Raw genomic sequence first — 26529 nt, forward strand, 5'->3', positions numbered from 1 at the left:
TGCCATCTTCAAGCTTACAGTCATAGCTGCCAATGAAAACGCTTCCCATCAAAGGCTGCTTCAGAACCTCTGCAGCTCAGTTAGTTCCATATGACACAACTCTGTGGTGGAGTGCTGGTCTCCATTATGTGGCAAACATCACATTCCTGTCCAAACCCTCTCTGTCAACAGAACCAAGAATCTCTTCCTGTACTCTTGCGAAGTTGCCATCAGAAAATGTATTAACTGTAAAAAAAACAACCCTTTTTTTAGTACCATAATCCATGGTCCAAACTACCTACAGGATGACAATTAGGTTGCACCAGCACCAATGTTGGTGCTGCAGCAGTTTTTGTAGACACCCAAATCTCAAGCTGTCAGGGTATCTTGGGTTTAGGCTTTGGTAGTCCCACCTATCAAAGCACTGTATGGATATTAGCTCTTTTGAGGAATGGTTAGAGTGATTTGCAGACTTATTCTGTGTCTGTACAGCTGTGTGTATATAGTTTGTTTCAGCTGTTATGTCTTCTTTATTTACTCTAGAATTAATTCACCTTTTCTTTCCCCCTGTATCTGTACAGATTTGGTCATATGGGATCACTGGACTGTTACAATTTATAAACAGATTCTGTTTCTGTTGTTCTTGCTGAAAAAAGCAAGCTTTGGATGTGAGAACTTTGTTAAATGAAATGCGTGAAGCTCTTTATTGGACTTTGTCCAGTAGATACTTTTCGCCCTACTTTCTTGTGTTGAATATTATTTTAGTTTGTTTCTCATGTTTCGATCTATTCCATTGGCAGTACAGCTCAGTGAAACCTCATCTTTACAGGATGGTTTTCTTTAGTCAAACACTGGTTTCATCTTAATAGGCAGTAATGCACCAATACACATTTATAGTATCCAAATGCCTGAAGTGCAATGTATGTTCAGGTCAAGCAATGTGCTGGTGCACACTATTCAGTTGCTTGGCTCCTACATGCTTGGGACTCTCTGTGGTTTGCTCAGCATGATGTCCAGATTGGGACTTCTGGCTTCTTCCTTTTTTAACAAGGGGTTGTTCTTGGCTTACGAATCTGACTGATTAGGAGAGCATGGAGCCAGACTTTCCAATTCGGACATCACACTGAATAAACCATGGGTGGAGAGTCCCTGGCTTGTTTAGCTGCTACCACTGGCAAGAGGAACCAAGTGGGAGTGATTGAACAGTGTGCACCAGCATGTTGGCTCATTCACAATAACAATTCTTTAGAATTCTGGCTTATTGTGAAGTGCAAATGCAGCCATTGTCTCATTTTTTGTGTTTTGAAAATGAAAGTTAGCATGTGATATTTAATAGCTTGACAGGTTTGACTGTTGCAAAGGTTTTGTGTTCAACAAAGATCCTCTTGGCTCCCCTTGTTTAGAAGAAAATCACATCTGGCATAATATAATTTGGACACGTGAGATTTGGTTAACTGTGGCTGAGTCTGGAGGCCTTTTTCTTTGTTATGTGATGGAATAGCAGTGTAACAGTATATTCTGCTTTGCTGAGATTGAGACTAGGGCATGTAATTAAACATGGAATATGGTATATGCTTTGTTCTGTAAACTTAGGTGACTATTATATATTTCTCTGGCCAGACATTTATGCTGGAAGACATCTGGTTCACTGTTTTTCTATCCCTTTTTGACAGTACATTCAAATTTGGTATAGGTGAACTGATGGCAAAATTGCATGCAAAATGAGAGATAGTCATGTCTAAACAAAAAACTGCCTAATAGCTCAAATGGCAGTTATAGAGCAAAGTTTAAGGCTTCCATTAATTATATGAGCCTTAGTAGATCCTAGGAAGCATGCCATGGACAACCTGGTCAAATGAATGTCATTCTTATGGGCTTAGTAAATGCTATTTTAATTTTCTGACTTTGCCTTTAAATCCTTGGAGGGAAGAGTTAGAATCCTTGTGCCTATTTGGTACCAGGAAGGTGTGGTGTATGGACCTTGGGCATTATCCAACACTGCCGCTCTGCTTACGCCACTGATGTAGCACTAGCATAAGCAACCTCTAGTGCAATGCCAATAGTGTATACTGCCAGCAAACACTATTGGCGTTGCTGTAGAGATCACTTATGCTAGCACTATGTCAATGGCGTAAGCAGAATGGCAGTGATGGATACTGCCCCATGAATCCATCGAGGAGAGTGGCCTGTGTTAAGTTTGCTAGTTGAGAGCCTTAGGATAGTAAGGTAGGTACAGGCACTTACATCCTGCATAGTTACTGAAGTTCAAGATCCTTCCCCAGAAATATTTACACTCTTTCTCAACCTCTAAGACCAAACAGAGTCAGGCCTTCAGTATCCAGTTATAGCACCGTGGTGTCTCAGTTTGGCACAACTGAAGACAAAGCAGGTAGTTTAGGAAGCACCTTTTAAAGTCAAGAATAGCAATGTGATTTGAGATGATCGCAGGTAAAATCCAACATAAGTCCTACTGAGAGTACAACCAGTGACTTAAGACCCCTTCATTTTAGTGGGTCTACTCTAAGTAGGACTTATGTTGGATTTTATGCCATGAACCCATGAAACTTTTACCCAGTCAGAATACACTTCCCTGGGGGCCACATGAGAACTAAAAGGTGTTCATATATATATTGGGCAGTATCCAATACTAGACCTATGTAAACTAGGGCCATTCACTTCAATAGGTCTACTCTGTGTAGGAGTACAATTGGATACTACCCTACATACATAGACTACACACACACACTCACATATAGAACCTCTAATGATCCCAGTACAGGCATCTTAATCTCCCTGGCTAAATTGGTACTCATTTGCAACAATTTCATGTTCAGTGACAATCAGTATTTACAACTCCAAGGTATAGCAATGGGAACATGTATGGCCCATCCTATGCCAATCTATTCATGGAACAATTCAAAGGAACTATTGGCAGAACTTTCACTTATAAGCCCAGCATATGGTGGCGTTACATAGATGACTGTCAGGGTGGACACTGAGCCCATAGAATCCCAGAGTAGTTCTGATTCTGAGGAAGAGCAGTCGCTCCTGGGAGAGGAGCTTGCTCCTCTTTCCCAGGACCAACAGCTGACGGAGATTCCTCCCACCAGCATTCCTAGTTTAGTTAGCAGTCCGGGGAGTGACCAGGCACAGATAGCAGACTTGGTGGATGCGCGACGCAGACGCAGAGAGCGGCACCAGATGGAGGGCGTGGAAAGGAGGCGTAATGCCAGGTTGGCGCACAAACAACGGCTGCGCCAAGAGGATCCAAGGGAAAAGGGGAGGGACTCTCCCTAGTCCTTACGTTCAGGTGTCTGCCAGTTATTCCCTTTCAAACGGGGACCAACTGTTCCAACGTAGGGCATAGGTACTGTGCTGCTCAGATCTAGTTGCAATCAGTATAGTTGTTAAGTTGTAAAAGAAGAACAAAGCTTTGAAAGGAATTCCTTTGTCTGTGTCTGGACTTGGCTACTGGATTATACTGAGAGAGGCCTCCAAAGAGCCCTTGACAATGACATCTTTGTCATCTTGGACTATGGAAGGGATAGCTTGGAGAATTTTATTAGGTTTATCAAAACTATCCATCCAACAATAAAGTTTACCAGCAACAACAAAATTGAAAACCCAAAATTACCCTGCCTGGATGTCCTCTTAACCACTGAAAACCATTAAATTGTCATAGACTTATAATTGTAAACCTACAGATTCCCACCTGTACCTTAACTACAAGTCATGTCATCTAAACCATCTAAGAAGAAAGTTATATATAGTTTGGTTCTTAGGATAAAATGCATCTGCAATAATGAAAAAAATTTCTCAAAAAGGTCTAATGAGCTTAAAGAACATCTCTAACAATGCAGATACCCTAGTCTCATTATTGAAAGATAGTTACCCTATTATGTCTTATTGTGCTCATTTATTTATTTATTATAAATTAATTATAATTTATAATTATAAATTAATTCTTCACCATGCATTGCATTCAGAAAACCACCCAATTTGCGTAAATTGTTAGTTAAAGCAGCACTTAAACAAGACATTTGCAACCCAGGATCACATCAGTATAAATCAGCACATTACATTACCTCCAAGAAACCACTTCTTTTAGGAGCAAACAAAACTTACTGCATTAGACAATCAGTAATATGCATTTCCACTAGTGTGAGTTAATTGAATGTAAAAAAAAGGATGTCATATGCAACCTCCAGGAAAAACTACAACGGAGCTAAGGACAAGATTCTGTAACCATAAATCTGTGATTCTTGCCACTCTTGGTATCCATTTAATATTACAGCTACTGATGAGGGTGAAAGCCAAAATGTTTAGCTCTAAATACATTTTGAAATTACTCAGTTAATCTGTCTTTCTGTATACTTATACATACATGCACACATACATATATCCTGCCATATATTGTATTTCCAGGGAGGCGTCCATAAATTCAATAAAAATGCAAAACATATACAACACACGAAAACAACAAATGACTCAGCAGCATAAAATTACCCTGACTACCTCGGTTCTGTTGGGATTCAGTTCACTTTATTGTCCCTCATTCAGTCCATTACCAATCCCAGACAGCAGTTCAGCACACTCAGTGCTATATCTGAATTGGATGTAAAAGAAAAATAGAGTTCAGTGTCATCAGTGTAGTGATGCCACCAGATTCTTGGATGACCTCACTCAGTTCCCCAGCTCCACCTTCAGGAATCAACCCTCTTGGTAGGAGTGGAGCCACTGAAATATTATGTCTCAAGTCCCAAATCTTGAAGCCTGTCCAAAAGGATATCATGGAGGCTATCAAAAGCTAGTAAGGGCACAATATGATGCATGGCTAGATAGAAAAAAGTCCTACAACTCCTAGCATTTCTTTGTCTTAACGTGCATAGGATTGCACCCTAAGAAGTCCAGGGGTCTTCCTCCTATCCTTCTCCAGCATAGGTCATCCATTAGGTTGAACAAAGCAGTTTCTCTTCCAAAACAGGCTTGACATCAGATTGAAATTTCAGTACCTAAACTGATGGCTTGCTGGACCAAATAACTAATTTAATAGGGAGATGGGTGGTATTTGTACATGACACATTTACTCTATTTGAGAGAATCTCCGGCAAAAGGTCTTGATGGGTCATTATTGGGAGATGGGGGTTGGGGGAGAGACTACTAAGGATTAAATAAAACTTGCCTTGAAAGCCTTTGATATGACTATAGATATTTATGGGTTTTTTTCCCCCATTTTGGAAAATTAGCTTTCACTGTCACAACTATTGGATTGCAGGGAATAGGACTGAAACATCTCTAGAAGGATTTGGTGTTTAATCATAATGGTTCAGCTATCACAGACAGAGAAACAAATATATAACATCATAAACCCTTCTTGTCACAGTCTAATTTCCTGCCTCTAGCAGTTTTCCAGAACAGCTTCAGCACATGAAGTTTATGCCTTTTGCAATTGCTGTCTCTTGGGGAATATAGAAGAAGTTAAAAATTTAAAGACTTTTGCTACATCCACATTAGAAGTCAAAATATATTTATTCTAATCAGACGTATTCCTTAACTGGAATCAATATTGTAACAATTAAGCTTCTGACAGGTCTTGGTTGCATGATGTCCACTGAACAAGCTTAATTGGTTTTCACAGAACAGTACCTTTTCTAAAATTGATAAAAATGCATTGCTACATTTGTGAGTATATGGAAGTATTAATTTATAAACCAGCAGTAATACAAATCCATCTCTCTCTCTCTCTCGCTCTCTCTCTGCACCCCGCCTCCCCGTACATAGGTGGAAGGAGGCCTGTTTGTTGGGTTGATGTAGAAGGCACATATTAATTAGCAGGTAAAAACTATACTTTTAATCCCTCCACACTCTTCCCCAATCTCATATACTTGGTCAGAATTGTTTAGAATACTAAGTAAAATGTTCCTTAATTTTTCATTTCTGAGCAGCAAATATATAAAAAATAGGATTCACATTTATTGTTTGATACTTGTGCCCTGGTAAGTCTTAAGTAAATCATTTATGGCTTCAGTACTTTTATAAAGCAGGAGCTTGGCCTATATAAGCAATGAATTGCGTTGCTTTTAATGTTTCCCTTAAAAAAAAAAGGAACACAAAAATCCTATTGTGGGCCTGCACAAGAGGGATCTTCATAATTCCCTCTCCTATCCCCCCCCCCCCACATGTGCACAGATATCGTGCTAGACCATTATAGGGAATAGGAGACATGTGCATATTTCACCTACCCTGTCCAGTTTAGAGGTTGCATTTCTTCATTGAGTGAAGGGCTGAATTAGATATGGCAGATGATCTCACCTTCCCCATAATGGCCTGGCTTGCTGAATTCCTGTACGTGTGCACTGAAAAGAGGGGTAGGACTGTATTATGTCCTATGGAGAGCATTCCACTCATGAATTAGGTATCAAGGTCCAGAGTCTCCATAAAACTATATGAAATCCCTCTGTGTGAGATTTTGTTTCTGTAACAAAGGATAGAGTGAATGAAATCACATCCCTGGTCAGACGTATCGGCATATGTAATTGCATTGAAATAATGGGGGCCAAGATGCAAAACCATGTAAGCAACAGTGATTACTTCTGAAAGTGTTTAGACTTATGGGCTGTGTATACACCATCTTGTTTCCATCTTTGTTCTTGGCCTCCTCTTTACATATTTGTATTATGCACAAGCAATTAATACAGGAACAAAGAGTCTAGAGACACAACATGGCCCTGATTAGATTTAGCTGCATTGATATAATACATTTATAAGCCATTTTTAATATTTTCCATTCAAATATACTTTAACATGACTAATGTATATTTGCTTACTAGCAGGTTCAACACAGAGCAGCCATGGCTGCTCAATCATTGGACCCTCCACCAAATTCAAGCTGTAAAATCATGATTTTTCGGCCTACAATGGATGAATTCAGGGAATTTAACAAGTACTTGGCTTACATGGAATCGAAAGGTGCTCATCGTGCTGGACTGGCAAAGGTAAATTGCCTTAAAATACTGTAGATGACAGAATAATGAATTTTAATATGTATGTTCCTTATAGAAAGCTTCTGACAAATGGTTCTACAATACTAATATGCAGATGTTTTAGCTTCTTAAACATTGCTTGGTAAGTATTATTTGAACAAATATTGTTCTTATTATCCCAAATAGCAAAGTAAATAGTAGAAAAACTCTATATGGCTTTGTATGCTTTCTTATTAATACTTGAAAATGTTACATAATAATGGATGTAAAATTCTGCATGTTCTGGGGACAAAGTTGGCATTCAAATACTATTGCTACAATATATAAACTACTCAGTGATATTTCCTGCAATAAAAATAACATGGCCATTGTTAACAAATTTAAAATTAATTGTCTGTACGAACCATGAAATGCTGTTTACAAATTCTTTTTTTGACACTTTCACTTCTGATAGTAGTTTTACTCCATAATGTATCCTACATTTACACTATAAATAGTGGTCTAAGAGAGCAATCCTACCAGGATCAGTGGTCGCCTCTGAACTCGGAGGTGACCGCCTATCCAATGCAAGGCAGGAGAAGCGAAGAGGGGATCATCCCCTCCGTGCTTCAGCTGCCCTGCATTTGTGGCTAGACAGCTGATTTTGGCCGTGGGAAGGCAGAGCGGGGGAAGCAGCTGCTGGACAACACGTTGAATGCATTTCCGCCTTCCCTGCCCCGGAATGCACCCAGGAATGCTCAGTTATCGCTGCTCTGCGCTCCTCTTTCGAGCGTGGGGCCATTCCATGCTGCCTACGAGGCCGCGCGCGGGAGGGAGAAGGAGGTCGGTTCTCAAGGAACTGACCTTGGAGCGCGGGCTCTGGGATCAGTTCCCAGAAACTGATGTATCGTATGGCCGTCTAGCCACTGGCTAGCGGCCATAGGATTGCACCCTAAGTGGCTAACGGTAAAATATAACATAAAATGTAACATAAAATGTATTATAATTAAACCATCAAAACAGTTAAAACATATCAATAAAAACTAAACAGCACCCACCAGTTAAAATCTATTTCAGCAAACAGCTTAAAAGCCTGTGTGAATAAAAATGTATTTGCCTGCCAGTAGAAAGACAAAAGAATGGCTTCTCTTGTCAGAGAGTTCCAGAGCCTGGGAGCAGCAACCAAAAAGCACCCTTCTGGCATTCTCACCAAACATGCCTCCAATGATGGCAAACAGAGGGGCCTCTCCTGAGGATCTTAAAACCTGTGTACGCTCATATGGGGGAGTGCAGTCTTTCAAATAGCCTTGTCCCAAGTCGTGTAGGCCTTTATAGGTCATAACCAGCATTTAATTTGAATAACCATGAGCTTTTTCAGGGTTGTATCTGAAGCATGTCTCCTCCTACTGGAAATACATTTAAAAGCTGTTTTCAGGTTCTATTCAGTGTTGCATGAGCAGACTTCCTCTTCCTCTCTCCACTGCCCCGCCTGCCTATCTGCTCTGGAGGGCCCTCTAATGCTCAAGAAAATTTGGGGGCATGTGGGAGGACTGCAGGAGGAGGCATATCTGTTCCACCAACAGTGTCTGTTCCATTGGTGAACAGACACCATTGGATTTCATCCTTTGTTTGCACTTGTTCTTGCTCGTCTTGCATATCTCAGCCCCTCTTGCAGGGCTTGAGACTCACTAGTACATGGAGCTCCCTTGACTTGCAAGAATTCTCCATTGTCTTCAGTGGAAAAGACAGCTGTCTACACACAAAGGATTTTGTGTGCATCTTCTCAGGGGAATTTTTCAGGGAAACGTTAGATTTGGATTAATACTTGGTTTGATACCTTGGTTGTATATATAATGATACATACTGGATAAATAGAGAGGAACAACTCTCCTGAGATACTGTTTTGCACATTTGAGACTTCTGTAGTGTAGTGTAGTATGCAGGTGTTTTCTGGAACAGTGCAACAGGATATGGCTAGTGAGATCTCAACTAAAGATACAGTAACAACCAAACAAAAATGATGAAATAAGGCTGTCTGAGGCCATATGGTTCAAGTTTGTGACCCAAGAATTATGTCTACAGTAATTATGACATTTAATTTCATAATTTACTGTAACAATAGTAAGACTATAGATTGAATATTCTGCCTCTCCATGGCAGCTAAAAAGTCAATGGGCTATACCTTATTAATTAAAACATGTACAAATCTTGTTGCACTGAAATTTTCAAAGGCAAGAAACATGACTCCTCAAACAAGGTATGACATAAACAACCTTAGTTCTTTTCTCATTTTGACTTGATTGACTGCTTCAGGAAAGAGTGATAGTGATATTTACTTATGTCCAGTGTTACCTATATTGGAATCAGTAATGGGTGTGTTTGGATCCTGCTATTCTAATGGAACAGTTATGATCTTTGGTCAAATAAACTATGTCGTGATGATAAATACAATTGTATGCAGTAGCGCTGAATTTGTTCTTTGTCTGTAAGTTTACTTGCTGTCAATTCCTCCAACCCTAGCCTTTAAATTTTTTTTAAAAAGACAACATACTGTATACCTGTTCTGTTTGATGTGGAAGGAGTGATGCAAACCAACATAGTTATTATTAACATGTTGACATTCTGGATTGAATATTGTTTACTGAAACTTGTGATATGCCCTAGCAGCTGTATACTATTTATTTTGAAATGTATTCCCCGCCCCCGCCTTGCCCCAATTACAATGCCCTATTTCTGTGGGTCTACATCTCATCAGCAAACAATGACTAGGGAATGGGGATAAAATACTGTATTATGGTATAACAGTTTGTAATGTAGTAAGTATATGTGTTAGTAAACATATTACACTAGGAAATTTGATCTGTGATTTACAGATATCTTGAAAGTCATGCTTTAGAGGCAGAGTCTTATCGTGTATTATTTACTTATATCCAGCTTTTAAAATCAAAAGATACACAATGTGGCTTACAATAATTATAAAAAATGAAATAAAATAAGATACACAATACAAAACAATCATATGGCAATAAAAAAGACCATTTAAAACTTCAGCAGCCAAATCAAAAGCAGAGAATAGCAATTGATCAAATACTACAAGTCTGCTGAAAAAAGTGTTTTACCTTGACCTCCACTGCACTTATGTGATGTAATGTTGATGGAATAAGGAGAGATGCTCCTTGGTCATAAGAACATTTTCCTATGGTAGAAGTGAAATGTTATCAGCAGTACAAAGTATAATTTCAAAGGATAACATGCAGAGTGAGGTCTACTTTTCAGGCAGATTAGATGGCCACCTGTGTTAGTGCAATCAACACTGACTATTCCATTGTTGTTAAAATGAACAGATGGGCTAGGAAAGGTTGCCATGAAGCCTTTGGATCCACTCAGAGGAATTTTGGTAGCAATATTGACATTTTCCCATTCTAATGAGAGTGGAGCTGCTTATATAAAATGGACAGGCCATGGCTATGCCTAACTTTTGATCAAAAGACCTTCATTTTCTATGTGGTGTAGTGATGTGGCACAGAAATGTTTGAAAATCTCTCTCTATATATCTGTATATATGTGAGGCTGAGTACCAGCACAGGGGGATGTCTCCATGAGTGATTTACTCTGAGCTGGCTGCGTTTGGAGGTTGTTAGGGATATAGGACATTGTGGTCATCCAGCAGCCACCCCAGAGCTTATCAGGGAAAAACTGGATTTCCTGAGACTGCTTAAAGCCCAATTCTTTTCCTTAAGTTGGGTTCTCCCTGGTATGGTTTCTGTGTGCCCCAACATCCGCATTTACCTCAGTCATGCTAACCCTGAATCAGAGCATTGAGATTGCGCTTTACAGCACTTATGGAATTTGGGCTTTAAACTGTGCCATTTCAATTTAGAGGGACCTCTGTAAGTTCTGATGTGGACATTCAGGGGAGAAGGCTCACTGACCACAATGGGAGTTACTTCTGAGTAGACACTAACAGGTTTGTGCAGGGATGGGAAACGGACAAGAAACACACAGGAAATACCCCTTGACCAGGTACAACATAGGATAGGAGACTTTTCTTGTCACAGTGTGTATATGAGGGTTAATGGGCCAGGGATGGTTGGGCACATCAGTGCCTGATCTTGTCTGATCTCGGAAGCTAAGCAGGGTCAGCCCTTGGATGGGAGACCACCTGGGAATCAGGCTTCCTGCACTGAGCAGGGGGTTGGACTCGATGGTCTTGTAGGCCCCTTCCAACCCTATGATTTTATGATCTATGATCTGCTTTGTGATCTTGTACCAGTAATTTTTACCGGAACTGTGTTTTCCCACTCAGAACTAAATTTTTCCTATATAATGTTATGTCTCATAATGCTGCACATTCTTTGGGATGAGACTAGCTCAGTAAGATTTCAGTGATATGTTATAATTTTTCAGAATTTATTCCTATTGACTACAAGGGGAGATAATTCAGTTTTTAAAAATTCTTATATTATGTGGCATTAAAAAAAATCATATTTGACCTTGAATGAAAGAAAAGCATGCAAATGTTCTTAAAATATTCACACTTTGTATATAGCTCAGATTATAAGTGCATGATTAATAGTCATGAAAATGAGAATTTCTATGCACATATCTGATATTTATGCATATATTTGAGTGCATGGCTTCTCTGCCTCCCAAAACAACATTTAATTCTTTTTCATGTGTGCATACATCTCATGAAAATCTTGTTGAATAAGTAGAATGGGAAAGAATCTTACTGAAATCTTACATGGCTAAACCTTCTGTCACATATGTTTATCTGTTTTATGTAAAGGAGTAATTTAGATATCTCTTTTTAAGTGGCAACATCTCTTGAAGAAATTTAATTGACATGTATACTTCAGAAGTGCGCAGTTTCATATAGTTAGACATTTAATATCAAAAGAATCTAGTCAAAGAGAGCATTTTAAAAAGATTTGTGTATTATGTTTACCTGGAAAACAAATTCAAGTTTGATACCAAGAAGAGTCATTCTTTTGACCATATGCCAATATATTATTCATTCATAGACTCATAGAATAGTAGGGTTGGAAGGGGCCTACAAGGCCATCGAGTCCAACCCCCTGCTTAATGCAGGAATCCAAGTCAGAGCATCCCTGACAGATGGCTGTCCAGCCTCGTCTTGAATGCCTCCAGTGTAAGAGAACCCACCACCTCCCTAGGGAATGGGTTCCATTGTCATATTGCTCTAACACTCAGGAAGTTTTTCCAGATGTTCAGCTGGAATCTGGCTTCCTGTAACTTGAGCCCATTATTCCATGTCCTGCACTCTGGGATGATGGAGAAGAGATCCTGGCCTTCCTCTCTGTGACAACCTTTCAAGTACTTGAAGAGCGCTATCCTATCTGCCCTCAGTCTTCTCTTCTCAAGGCTAAACGTGCCCAGTTCTTTCAGTCTCTCTTCATAGGGCTTTGTTTCCAGTCCCCTGATCATCTTTGGTGCCCTTCTCTGAGCCCTCTCCAGTCTGCATCCTACTTAAAATGTGGTGCCCAGAACTGGACACAGTACTCCAGATGAGACCTAACTAGTACTTCCTGGAATTTGGAGCTGTGCTTCTATTAATGCAGCCCAAAATAGCATTTGCCTTTTTTGCAGCCACATCACATGGTTGGCTCATATTCAGCTTGTGATCTACAACACTTCCAAGATCCTTCTCGTTTGTAGTGTTGTTGAGCCACGTATCCCCCATCTTGTAACTGTGCATTTGGTTTCTTTTTCCTAGGTGCAGAACTTGGCATTTATCCCTATTAAATGTCATTCTGTTGCTTTCTGCCCAGCACTCCAGTCTATCCAGATCACTTTGAATTTTGTTTCTGTCTTCCAAAGTATTAGCTATCCCACCCAATTTTGTGTCATCTGCAAATTTGATCAGCATTCCCTGCACCTCCTCCTCCAAGTCATTAATACAAATGTTGAAAAGCACTGGGCCAGGACTGAGCCCTGAGGTACCCCACTCGTTACCTCTCCCCAGTTTGAGAAGATCCCATGGATAAGCACTCTTTGAGTCCGATTCTGTAGCCAACTGTGGATCTACCAGATTGTTGTTTCATCTAGCCCACTTTGAGCTAGTTTGCTCATCAGGATATCATGGGGCACTTCGTCGAAAGCTTTGCTGAAGTCGAGGTATATGATGTCTACAGCATTCCTACAGTCCACAAGGGAGGTGACTTGATCAAAAAATGAGATCAGATTCGTCTGGCAGGATTTGTTCTTGACAAATGCATGTTGGCTTCGAGTAATCACTGCATTGTTTTCAAGGTGCTTCCAGATGGATTGCTTTATCATCTGCTCCAGAATTTTCCCAGGGATTGATGTCAGACTGACTGGTCTGTAGTTCCCGGATTCCTCCTTTTTACCCTTTTTGAAGATAGGGACAACATTAGCCCAGAATGACAGTGGTTCTGAGAGTTCTTCTGCCAGTTCCTTTATTACTCTAGGGTGCTGTTCATCTGGCCCTGGAGATTTGAACTCATTCAAAGTAATCAGGTGTTCCTTGACCATATGCCTATCGATCTCAAGCTGCAGTCCTGCCCCTTCAGCCTGCACTTCGCCTTTGCCAGGGGGGTCATAGACCCTCTTTTGGGAGAAGACTGAGCCAAAGTAGGAATTGAGCCTATTACATTCATTTATTACATTTCTATACTGCCCAACAGCTGAAGCTCTATGGGTAGTTCACAACAGATAAAACCATAAAATACAATATAAGGTAAAATATAAAAGTTTAAAGTTTAAAACCACAGTATAAAAATAATAAAAACCAAAATGGAACTTAGCAGCAGTGCAAAGATTTAAAATACAGTAACAGATTTAAAATAGAAGCTGAAAGACTAAAATGTCTGGGGAAAATAAGGAAGTCTTCACCTGGCACTGGAAAGAGCACAACATAGGTACCAGGCAAACCTATCTAGGGAGCTCGTTTCACAGTCAGGGTGCCACAACAGAAAAGGCTCTCTTCTTAGTGGCCACCCACCTCTCTTCCTTTGATGGGGGCTCCTGGAGAAAGTCTGTTGAGGACGATCTTAGGGTCCACGCAGGTAGGTACGGGAATAAACAATTCCTCAGGTAACCTGGCCCCAAGCAGTTTAGGGCTTTGAATGTTAATACCAGCTCTTTGAATAGAGCCTGGAAATGGACTAGCAGCCAGTGCAGATGGAAAAGTACTGACATAATATAATCACGTTGGCAAGTCCCAATCTGGTGGCCCTATTTTGGACCAGCTGAAGTTTCTGGACAGTTTTCAAAGGCAGCCCCATTGTGATAATCCAGATGAGAGGTTACCAGAGCATGGATAACTGTAGCTAGGTTAACTCTGTCTAGATAAGGATGTAGTTAGTATATTAACCTAAGTTGATAAAAGCTGTTGAATGCCATTGAGTCCACCTGTGCCTCTAGTGACAATGCTGGATTTATGAGCACCCTCAAACAACAAACCTGATCCTTTAGGGGGAGTGCAACCCCCTCCAGAACAGTTTGAACATCACCTAGCTGGGCAGATGAACCACCCACTAATAGTACCTCCATTTTGTCTGGATTGAATATCAGTTTATTGGCCCTCATCCGTTCTGTTACCATGCCCAGGCACTGATTCAGAACAGCCACTGCCTCACCTGGATTTGATGAAAAGGAGAGATAGAGCTAGTGTCATCTGCATATTGATGACATCTTAGCTCGCAGCTCTGGATAATCTCCACCAGCAGTTTCATGTAGATGTTGAACTACATGGGGGAATATTCACCCTGTGAAAACCCATAGCATAGCTGCCAAGGCCCAGAGCAATTATCCTCCAGCTCCACCTTCTGGAATTGGCCATCCAAGTAGGAAAAGAAACACTGCAGTGCGGTGCATCCAACTTCCAACCCAGACAACCTGTCCAGAAGGATACCATGGTCAATAGTATAAAAGTGTCTGAGAGGTCCAAGAGAATCAACAGGGTCGTACTCCCCCTATCCCTCTTTTGGCAAAGGTCATCCCACAAGGCAACCAAGGCAGTTTCCATTCCAAAACAAGGCCTGAACCCTGATTGAAATGGGTCTAGATAATCAGTTTCATTCAAGAGTGCCTGGAGTTGTCCGGCAACCACCAGCTCAAGCACCTTGCCCAGGAAAGGGATGCTGGCTACTGATCTATAACTGTTAATGTCATCTGGGTCCAGGTTAGACTTTTTCAGAAATGGCCTAATTTCCGCCACCTTTAAAGAGGCTGGCACCACTCTCTCTCAAGGAGGAATTTGCAACCTCCTGGACCAAGCACCTTGTTTGCATCCTCAGGCCTCAGCAACTGAAAGTCATCCAATAAAACTGAACCAGATGGCGCTCGGGCACCTCTGCTAACGGAGCGGCATTCATTGTGATGTCCAATTCTTGATGGATTTGAGTGACTTTATTTTCAAAATGCTGTGTAAACTTCTCACAGCATGCTACTTGAAGGTTCCACCATTTCTCTCCCTGGCCCAGATTGTAGCAGGCCATGAACCACTTGGAAAAGCTCTACTAGATGGCACAGATGCAATCCCTTTTTGCCATCATCACCACCACAGAGTAGGCTTAATAATAAGCTCTAACCTGTTTTCGGTCAGACTTGGCACGAGTTTTCCTCCACTTGAGTTTTAGCTGTCTTCCCTCTTGCTTCATTGCCCTCAGCTCAGGTAAATACCAAGAAGCTGGAGTCATGGATAGGGATGGATGGACTCGCCTGTGCTCGCCAAGCGCAGATGCTCGTCAAGTCACTGCTGCTGCCTACTGGGCTGCATGAGCTCTGGAGGGCTTGGTGAACTGTCTGGGAGCACCCTGCAGCCTCCTGCTGCGACCTGCCATTTTTACGCAAAATCGGGGCTCCATAATTTCCATATATTTAATGTTGCACAAAATGGCAGCTGTACAGGGCCATCTCTACAACATTAGAGGTGTAAAGGGGCCTGTGAGTGGTGTCTGGGGGGCTGAGTGTGGGGGGGGGGTGTCCATCAGACTCCACCCTACTGTCAGGTACTCATGACATTCCTAGTCACGGATGCTAAGCCCTCCTTCTGAGTAATGAGGCAACAGAGACTTGCTGTGCAATCCACAAACTCTTTATTCAGCTACTTCAGTCAATCCCAAAGCTCCCCCCCCCGACAGAGCCTGGGTTCCCACGGGGAGGGGGAAGATAGTCTCTGAGTCTGGTCCTCCTCCTTGATAAGCCCCTGGGAAGGTTGTTTGCTGGCTCCTGGGGAGTCTTGGGGAATTTCCTCTCCCACTCCCTGTCTCTTCTAACTCTGTCTTCAAATCAGAATCGGAGTCCGAAATCAAAACAGAAGGCCTTTGCTTAATCCTGATAGCTGGCTGGCCTCTGCTTAGAAGGAGAGGGTGCGTGGGTGTGATGGTGTCAACTGCCCGAGTCATTCTCTGCATTCCACAGAGTGACCTGGGCTTCGACAGGTGCACCAGCCATACCAGGAGGAAAATCCTCCAGAGCTCTCTGGAATCCATTGGAATCCATTAGCCTCCATGGGTAGGCCATTTTAATAGGTCCCTCACCCTAGCACAGGGGAAAGGCTTCTGAGAATCTAAACCTCAATAGGAAGTGATCCGGCCATGACAATGGGATAAATGCTAATTTCCCCACTTTCACCATCACCATCCTCCTGCCCAATCAAATCAAGAAAATCAAATCAAGCATGTGTTGGGCCAATGATATGTTGAGACAGCCCCATGGTTGTCATAGCAACCATGAAGTTCTGAGCCACTCTGGATCTGGGAGCCTCAGCATGGAAGTTGAGATCTCCCAGAAACATCATTTTAAGGGTCCTCATCACCAAATCCAAGACCACCTCTGTCAGCACAGGAAGGGAGACTGAAGGGTAGTGGGCTGGGTGGTACATCAGCAGAATCCCTAAACTGGCCTGGGTACACAACACAAGGTACAAACACTCAAGATCAGCACTTTAATGGGCAGGAAACGTGAGAGGGAGACAGAAGTCTTATGGACCATAACCCCCCCCCCCAACCTCAAGTTGATGTTTGTTCTGCACCGAGTACCCAGGAGGGCACAGCTGGGAGAGACTAACCCCTCCCAGTTCCCCCACCCAGGTCTCAGTAATACACACCAGGTTGGCCCTCTCATCCACAATTAAATCATGGATGAGGGATATTTTGTTTTGGACTGACCTGGCATTCAGCAAAAGCAGCACCTCCACCAGACCCTAGGGCAAGCTGGTAAGGCAGCCAGAAGCCATCTAGTTAGAGGAAGAACCAGAAGAGGGGATTGTCAGGATTCCCCTGTTGCCTACTGAATATTCCAATAGCCAAATCAACACTCAGACAAAAGGGCTGCTTTCCAAGGCTTTAATTCCATTTACACTAATGAGGCATACAGATGTTAATTGCTAGAGACTCAGAGAACTACAAAGGAACAGCCATCTGGGGGTTTCTAAGGTTTAGGACGTCAGTGGATCTCCGTTTGGGAAAAGGGTGGCAATTCTTTGAACTCAAGGGGTGGGAGGGGAATATCCCCCCCTCTCCCATGATGCTTCTGGGCGCAGCTGTTGTTGTCGAGCCAATCGGGCTGAGCGCCGAAGCTCGGCCCCTGCGATTTCTCGCTTGTGCCTGTGTCTGTGCCTCGCGTCTACAAGTTCAGGTTGTCCTTCCCTTTCCACGCCTGGTTCGCTGTCACTCCCAGGGATGTGAGAAGGGGGGGCTCCCCCTCCAGCTGCACCTCTGAAGTCTGGGAAAGCTCCTCCCCCACGAAGTTACCTCTCTTCCTCAGAATCAGAGCTGCTTTGGGACTCTATGGGCTCAGATACAACCCTAACAGGGATAAGTGTAAAGGGTCGAGCTCCTCTTCTCCTCAACTGGCCTGTTAATCCCCTAATGCCATAGCTCCCCCTACCCATAACCACACTAATAAGGGCACCCCCTTCCCCTGATATCCAGTGAAATCCAGTGAATTTCCCAGGTCTGTCTTAAAGTAACAGTATAAAATAGAGAGCCCCGATCCTCAGTGCAACAGCTAACAAGGAGCAGGTGAACATCCACAATTACTCCTATGTTCTCCAAGCTCCTTCTGCTGCTGGTTGCTGGGGTGTATTGAGCTGAACAGCTGTGAAGTGCTCACCTCTGCTGGTATCTGTCTTTTCCTCAAGCAGGCAGACAAGGCTTTGGAGGCAAAAGTGAAAAATTCCTCTTTGTCGAGTTGTCCAGCATGCTCTCCCCAGTGATGCCACAGGCTCAGAGCCACAGGCTATATATAACAAATATATGTATTTGTTTTGCATAGTTCTACAAGTCATGGCAGAGGAGAAAAAGGTGCTTTGCAGGGCAACGACATGCCATCTTCTGACACTGGCAGTCAAATTCTGTTCCTTGACATACTGCCTCTCTTCCCCAGGCGCTGCCCAAGTGAGTTGAAGCTTGCTTCTTTAGTAGGGGTGCAGAACCTGTGGCCCACAGGCAGCCCCCACCCTAGCTGTTTTCCCAGCCGCTGCTGTGAAAACTGCCTCTGAAAAAAGTGGTGCCATAGTGTGAACCACAAAAAGAGGGAGAAAAATTCAGGTGCTACTAGAAAATTATCCTTAATTCTTGACCCAAAGTGTTTCGGATTGTAAATCCTTCTTCAGGGGCATTTTTGCAATAACATCCACAATTGCTATGGAGCCATTACTGGATTGATGGCAGGTTACAGAAAATATTGTCTAAACCAAAGGTTTACAGAATTCGCAAAAACCTGGATCCACTTAGAACCCCAGTGTGCAATATAGGACCCACTTCCAGGAGCCCATGACGCTAGAAAGTGGAGTCCTGTGATAAAAGGATGGAGACCCATGCAACTGGAGGTGAAGTCAAAAACTGAAGGGATGGGCCAAGAGAAAAAGCTTTGTTAAAGTGTGTACCATTCTTCCCTATGCTTACAAGTCTCTTGTCATCAAGCAATGCAAGTGACATGAGCCTAGGCCAATACAGTTACTACATACATAACTTTTCTACACAAGGCATTTATCCTGTGCCTGTCATTCCCCTACTCATTGTTGTTTATGGGTTCTTGAGATGACAGTGTGACCCTCCAGTTTTGCTTCTATGTCTAAAGTACACATTCCGTGCCTTTTTTTTTTAGAGCAAGGATAATGTATTTATTTGTAAAAGCAAAAGAAAATATTTTTTCACTTGTGTATTTGTGCTGTTCCACTGTACCAAAGTGCCACCTAGAGTTTATGTAGTGGAAATGCAGGGGGGAACGCTCTTCGTGTAGTGTTTGGATCTTAATTCTGCAACAAAACTGAAAGTAGATACAGCAGATTAACAGCCTTGTGTAGAAAAACTCACATATTCCTGATTACAGTTGTATCATAAGCACAAAGGAAGAACTGAAAGTGCATGACAGAACTATCTTAGTGGAGCTGTAGTTTACATGTTGGTCACATATATAAACACACCCAAGACGGACAGGTCATGGCAGAGAGTTCTGACAAAATGTCGTCCACTGGAGAAGGAAATGGCAACCCACTCCAGTATTCTTGCCAAGAAAACCCCATGGAACGTATCACAAGGCTAAAAGATATGACGCCGGAAGATCAGCCCCTCAGGTCGGAAGGTGTCCAATATACTACTGGGGAAGAGCAGAGGGAATTTCCAAGTAGCGCCAGAAAGAGTAAAGCGGCTGGGCCAAAGCCGAAAGGACACTCAGCTGTGGATGTGTCTGGTGGTGAAAAGAAAATCCGATGCTGTAAAGAACAAGATTGTTTAGGAACCTGGAATGTCAGATCAATTAATCAAGGTAAGCTAGAGGTGGTCAAACATGAGATGGCAAGATTGAACATTGACATCTTGGGAATCAGTGAACTAAAATGGACAGGCATGGGCGAGTTTAATTCAGGTGACCATCATATCTACTACTGTGGGCAAGAAACCCTTAGAAGAAATGGAGTAGCACTCATAGTCAACAAAAGGGTGGGAAAAGCAGTACTGGGGTACAATCTTAAAAACGATAGAATGATCTCAGTACGAATCCAAGGCAAACCATTCAACATCACAGTAATTCAAGTCTATGCCCCAACCACTGATGCCGAAGAAGCTGAGGTTGATCGGTTCTATGAAGACCTACAACACCTTCTAGAACTAACACCAAAAAAAGATGTCCTCTTCATCATAGGGGATTGGAATGCTAAAGTAGGAAGTCAAGAAATCAACGGGATAACAGGCAGGTATGGCCTTGGTGTACAAAATGAAGCAGGACAAAAGCTAATAGAGTTTTGCCAAGAGAACATGCTGATCATAGCAAACACTCTTTTCCAACAGCACAAGAGGCGCCTCTACACATGGAGATCACCAGATGGTCAATATCGAAATCAGATTGATTATGTCCTTTGCAGCCAAAGATGGAGAAGCTCTATACAGTCAGTAAAAACAAGACCTGGAGCTGACTGTGGCTCAGATCATGAGCTGCTTCTTGCAAAATTTCAGCTTAAATTGAAGAATGTAGGGAAAACCACTAAACCATTCAGGTATGACCTAAATCAGATCCCTTATGAATATACAGTGGAGGTGAGGAATAGATTTCAGGGATTAGACCTGATAGACAGAGTGCCTGAGGAACTATGGACGGAGGTCCGTAACATTGTTCAGGAGGCAGCAACGAAATCCATCCCAAAGAAAAAGAAATGCAAGAAAGCAAAGTGGCTGTCTGATGAGGCATTACAAGTAGCTGAGGAAAGAAGGGAAGCAAAAAGCAAGGGAGAAAGGGGAAGATATATCCAACTGAAGGCAGAGTTCCAGAGAATAGCAAGGAGAGACAAGAAGGCCTTCTTAAATGAACAATGCAAAGAAATCAAGGAAAACAACAGAATGGGAAAGACTAGAGATCTCTTCAAGAAAATTGGAGATCTCAAGGGAACGTTTTGTGCAAAGACGAGCATGATAAAGGACAAAGAAGGCAGGGACCTAACAGAAGCAGATGAGGTTAAGAAGAGGTGGCAAGAATACACAGAAGAACTATACAGGAAAGATCTTAATGTCCCTGATAGCCATGATAGTGCGGTCACTGAACTTGAGCCGGACATCCTCGAGAGTGAAGTCAAGTGGGCCTTAGGAAGCATTAGTAACAACAAAGCTAGCGGAGATGACAGTATTCCAGCTGAGCTGTTTAAAATCCTAAAAGATGATGCTGTTAAAGTGCTGCATTCAATATGCCAACAAATTTGGAACACTCAACAATGGCCGCAAGACTGGAAAAGGTCAGTTTACATTCCAATTCCAAAGAAGGGCAACGCCAAAGAGTGTTCGAACTACCGCACAATTGCGCTCATTTCACATGCCGGCAAGGTGATGCTCAAAATCCTACAAGCTAGGCTTCAGCAGTATGCAAACCGAGAACTACCGGAAGTACAAGCTGGGTTTCGAAGAGGCAGAGGAACTAGAGATCAAATTGCCAATGTTTGCTGGATCATGGAGAAAGCAAGAGAATTCCAGAAAAACGTCTATTTCTGCTTCATTGACTACGCTAAAGCCTTTGATTGTGTGGATCACAACAAAATGTGGCAAATTCTTAAAGTGATGGGAGTACCAGACCACCTTACCTGTCTCCTGAGAAACCTGTACAAGGGTCAAGAAGCAACAGTAAGAACCAGACATGGAACAACCGAGTGGTTCAAAATTGGGAAAGGAGTACGACAAGGCTGCATATTGTCACCTTGCTTATTTAATTTATATTCAGAGTACATCATGAGAAACGCTGGGTTGGATGAATCATAGGTCGGAATTAAGATTGCTGGGAGAATTATCAACAACCTCCGATATGCAGACGATACCACCCTAATGGCAGAAAGCGAAGAGGATCTCAAGAGCCTCTTGTTGAGGGTGAAAGAGGAGAGTGCAAAAGCTGGTTTGAAACTCAACATTAAAAAAACTCAGATCATGGCATCTGGCCCCATGACTTCCTGGCATATAGAAGGGGAAGAAATGGAAGCAGTGACAGATTTTACTTTCTTGGGCTCCAAGATCACTGCAGTCGGAGACTGTAGCCATGAAATTAAAAGACGCTTACTCCTTGGGAGGAAAGCTATGGCCAACCTAGACAGCATAGTAAGAAGCAGAGACATCACCTTGCCGACAAAGGTCCGTCTAATCAAAGCTATGGTTTTCCCAGTAGCAATGTATGGCTGTGAGAGCTGGACTATAAGGAAGGCTGAGCGCCGAAGAATTGATGCTTTCCAACTGTGGTGCTGGAGAAGACTCTTACGAGTCCCCTGGACTGCAAGGAGGTCAAATCAGTCAATCCTTGAGGAAGTCAACCCTGAGTGCTCATTGGAAGGACAGATACTGAAGCTGAAGCTCAAATATTTTGGCCACCTAATGCGAAGAGAAAACTCTCTGGAAAAGACCCTGATGCTGGGAAAGACTGAAGGCAAAAGGAGAAGGGGACGGCAGAGGATGAGATGGCTAGATAGCATCACCGATGCAATGAATATGAACTTGAGCACACTCCGGGAACAACAACAAAAGGTGACATAGGGCCAGCATAATATGTTCGTAATGCCTGGTCCCAGCTAGAATCCTCACAAGCACATTTTGCATTTCTGAATCATCTTCAAAGACAGCCCATTGTACAACACATTACTGAATCCAATGTGAGGTTACCAGAGATGGTTCACTGGAGCCAGATTGTCTACCCCCGGATACACTTAAGCCTTTAGTGACAGTGATGGATCAAAGAGCAGCCCCAAGCCATGAGCTTGATCTTTTAGGGGGAGTTCAACCCACTCCATAATAGGTTAAATCCCCTCCATCAGCCTGTGGAACCATCTACTAACAGAGCCTCTGTCTTGTCTGGACTGAGCCTCAGTTTGTTAGTCTTCACCTTTACTCATCCAGTAAGAAAAAAGACAGAAGCAGCACTGCGAAAACACACAACCTCATTTGGATCTCCCATAAATTGTGACTGAATGAGTCATGGCAATTCCATAATAAATCCTTGTCTGGAAGCAGACTCTGTTAAAACATTGGGCTCTATGGCCATGGACCAAAGAACATAAAACCACCTATCCACATTCAGCAAAGGTTTTGACTTTTTCTTTTCTTGCCTTATGGCAAGCTGGTTTGAAGCTCAACATTTTCAAAAGTGATCTCTGATATGGGAGTGGGGCCTGCTGCTGAAAGAAAAGAGTAAAAGGCTCCATTGGGCACACCTAAAGAAGCTTTCTGGTAACTTTTAGCCTTGCTATTATGCCACCAAATCTGTTGATCTTACATAAACTCTAGTTCTTTCAGGCCATCTTGCTGAGTTTACTTATACAATGCAACCTTTGTTCTTTATTGTTTTAAGCGATATTGTAAGTTCCTTTTGCTGCTGCTGATGTGCTGTTTCCCCAAATTTCTAGGTAATTCCTCCTAAGGAGTGGAAGCCAAGGAAAAGTTACGATGATATTGATTGTCTGATGATTCCAGCACCAATTCAACAGATGGTTACTGGTCAGTCAGGCCTCTTCACGCAATACAATATTCAGAAAAAGCCAATGACTGTGAAGGAATTTAGGCAACTTGCTAACAGTGGCAAGTATGTATATTCATTCCATGCTTTGTTCTAGATGGAGATTATATGGCTGCTCTCTTAGGCTACTGTGTACAGACCCTTTACTTCAGAATATTTAAGTTCAAGTTCAAAGTAAATGATGTATGTATTGCAGTTTATAGTTTCTAAGTAAAAGCTCTAATTTAGAAAAAATGCAAGTTAACATAAGACCACTTTTTGGATACCTATACAGCTTGTTACGCATCAACGGAGAGATAGCAAGTGATGAGGGAAGGGTTTGGGATGAAATGCAATCTCATGCTCACATTCCTCCAATAAAATCACTTCATACATGTTTACTAAGAGCAAATGCATTCCTTACATCCTTTTTACACTCATCTTTTTCACATGCATATCCTCCATGTAGTGTATGTAGGTTATAACCTACTACAAGACTTGTAAACTTTGGTTATGGTGCAAATAGTTATATATAGCTATTTTACATATGCAACATAAAAATATGTCTACAGAATAGTCAGAGTAAAAATATGAGATTAAATGAGACTACCTAGATAACAGAAAATGGCTTGCGCATTTGGGATAAGCACAGAAAACATGAATGCATTCAAAGGGTATATTTTATGAATATGGTATGTGTACAAATGTATCTCTGAAATGAGATCAACAGATGAGTGCTTACAAAATGTATCCTATTTAATTTTTGACACCATGGTTTATTTTCATGTAGTTTAGCTCTGAATTCTTCTACATTTATCTGTGTTTTCATTCGTATAGTGTATTGGAGAGAAAGGAAACACCAAGCCTCCTTGCATATCTAGGAGTTCTAAGTGACTTAGGTCCAGGATACATGAAGGACCATCTCCTCTCATGCCATTTTGCCTGCTCCGTAAGATAGAGGCCATTCTTTGTGACCTGTCTGTGGCGAAGGCACAATTGGTTTGTGAGAGCCTTTTTATTGGCTGTGCCTGAATTGTGGTACACTATACCCTGTGAAATCCGTTTGGCCCCTGTCTTACTGTTTTTCACCAACTAGTTAAAACTTTCCTCTTCCAGCGAGCATTTGTTGTTCGTATATCCTAATTTTAAAATGTTTTCACCTGCTGAACCTTTTTCTGTTTTATGCTGTTAAAAACAAAAGATTGTTTTGGTTGGATCCAGGATCTGCCTTCTGTGGACAGACAGGCTCTGTAATCTGCCCTGAGTGAAGTAAATGCATTGGAAGAGCTGGGTACACATTTTCTAAATAAACAAATATTTTTTTTTTATTGGCTTGGATCATTGGGCCAAATTTTGTAAGAAATGGATATTAACTAGTAGCAGAGTTAGACTCACAAGCATTTTTGGTACAATAAATACTTTTTGCTGGAAGACCTATGTACACACGCAAACCTACTTCAAAATAATACATAATGTTCCTTCTTCTCTTAAGGGGTAATGATACGTGAGGCTATTTGAACAATCTCATCAGTTATACGAGGCACACAAACCATTTAATATAATCCATAAATGTTGGTCTTTTGTAACTATTGTGTCTTTTTTCTTTTTCACTTTCTACAGATACTGTACCCCAAGACATTTAGACTATGAAGACCTAGAGCGTAAATACTGGAAGAATTTAACTTTTGTGGCACCAATCTATGGAGCAGATATTAATGGAAGCATATATAATGAAGTATGTGTTCTGTTCAGTTATCCTTCTGAATTATCTGATGTTACATCGTTTTTCACTACAAATAAGAATGATAGTTTGAATTTTGTCTGATATTTTGTTGGAGTGCATGTGTACTTTATATGATGAGCGCATACCATTGTCTCAGTATTTGGGCATTTTAATGCAACTGGGTTGACAACTCAAAAATCATGGTGGAAAACTTCTTTTAGGGGTATCTTGACTGGGAATTGATGACACTAAATGCAGTCTTCCCCAATCTGATGCCCTCCAGATGTTTTGGACTACAACTGCTATCATCTTTGACACTGGCCATGCTCTCTGGGTCTAATGGGAGTTGAAGTCCAAGATATCTGGAGGGCACAGATTTAGGAAGGCAGTTCTAATGCCTCTTGAGAATTAGTGGGCTATACTAATTTCCATGCTATTTCCTGTCTCAATAACCATCAATAGAATATGTTGGCACAGGAAGCATGAGACATCCCACAGCTAGAATAAGTTACCAGCATCAGAGCAGCCAAAGGGACTGAATAATTTAAGCGTGATGAAAAATTAGATAGGAAAACAAGAAGATTGGCAAAAAAGGAGCATTCGAAGGAAATTTCTGAAAAAATAGAAAAGGCACAAGGGGAAGTGATACTAGACTAACAGTGTAATCCTATGCATGTCTATTCAGAAGTAAGTCCCATTAAGTTAAATGGAGCTTATTACTCCCAGATAAATGTGTATAAAACTGCAACCTAAATGGAGTTTGGGAAAGGAGCAGATGGATGCTGTAGCCTACAAAGGAATGTGGAGATAAAAGTGCTGAGGGTCCTGGCATCTATGCATTTTAACCTGTGATAGTTCAACCTGGAAAGCATTGTTTGCATCTGTCAATTTTTTCTTCAGCCACCTGATGGTGCCCTTGCACAAAGATAGGTTTTAATGTATGATGTATGCTATTAGCAAAATCTTTTCTAAATTTAGAAACTAGATATCTCATATTTATTCACATTAGGGATTTTCATGAGGATGGATGAAATACCGTCTGTCTAGAAATGAGGCAATGGAAGGGGAGAAAGTGCATGGTATAGGTATTTCCTCACAAGAAATCATATGTGATAAATGAAAGGATATGTTGCAATATCGAAACCAAAAGCAGTGCAGATAATCTAATGGAGGCAATGTGGTTTTCACAATATAGTAAGGCTATTATTCTGTGAGGCTTCTATTTTAAAAAAATCCAGTCAAAGTATATGCAATAATTCCATTGTGACATAGCATTATACTTTATGAAGTTTTGCATTCTTTAATCCAAACAAGCATTAGGAATAGTGCAAAATCTGTAACTAACAAGTTCACTGTTAATACAATGGCTGGCATCCAAAGAGCTGCTTAAATACATCCAGTGGGATTTTTGACATTTCC

The 26529-nt window shown here is 41.7% G+C and overlaps 1 protein-coding gene across 7 annotated transcripts in view; it reads left to right on the forward strand.

Annotated features, from left to right (window-relative positions):
• The window catches only part of KDM4C (lysine demethylase 4C), a 336197-nt gene that overhangs the window by 4112 nt on the left and 305556 nt on the right, over window positions 1-26529 (forward strand). For 2 of the 7 annotated variants that reach the window (XM_084834476.1, XM_084834472.1), the window contains exons 2-5: window positions 5761-5814; window positions 6810-6974; window positions 23299-23474; window positions 25008-25122. In XM_084834476.1, the coding sequence (XP_084690602.1) occupies window positions 6831-6974; window positions 23299-23474; window positions 25008-25122 (435 nt within the window). In that variant the 5' untranslated portion in view covers window positions 5761-5814; window positions 6810-6830. Of the gene's footprint in view, window positions 1-5760; window positions 5815-6809; window positions 6975-18206; window positions 18329-23298; window positions 23475-25007; window positions 25123-26529 lie in introns of those variants that run through there. The other 5 variants (XM_084834475.1, XM_084834471.1, XM_084834474.1 and 2 more) reach the window with 5 other exon arrangements.

This window comes from Heloderma suspectum, chromosome 2 (assembly GCF_057233095.1).
Source record: "Heloderma suspectum isolate Gila_16-S chromosome 2, 16-S_ref, whole genome shotgun sequence".
Lineage (NCBI taxonomy): Eukaryota > Metazoa > Chordata > Lepidosauria > Squamata > Helodermatidae > Heloderma > Heloderma suspectum.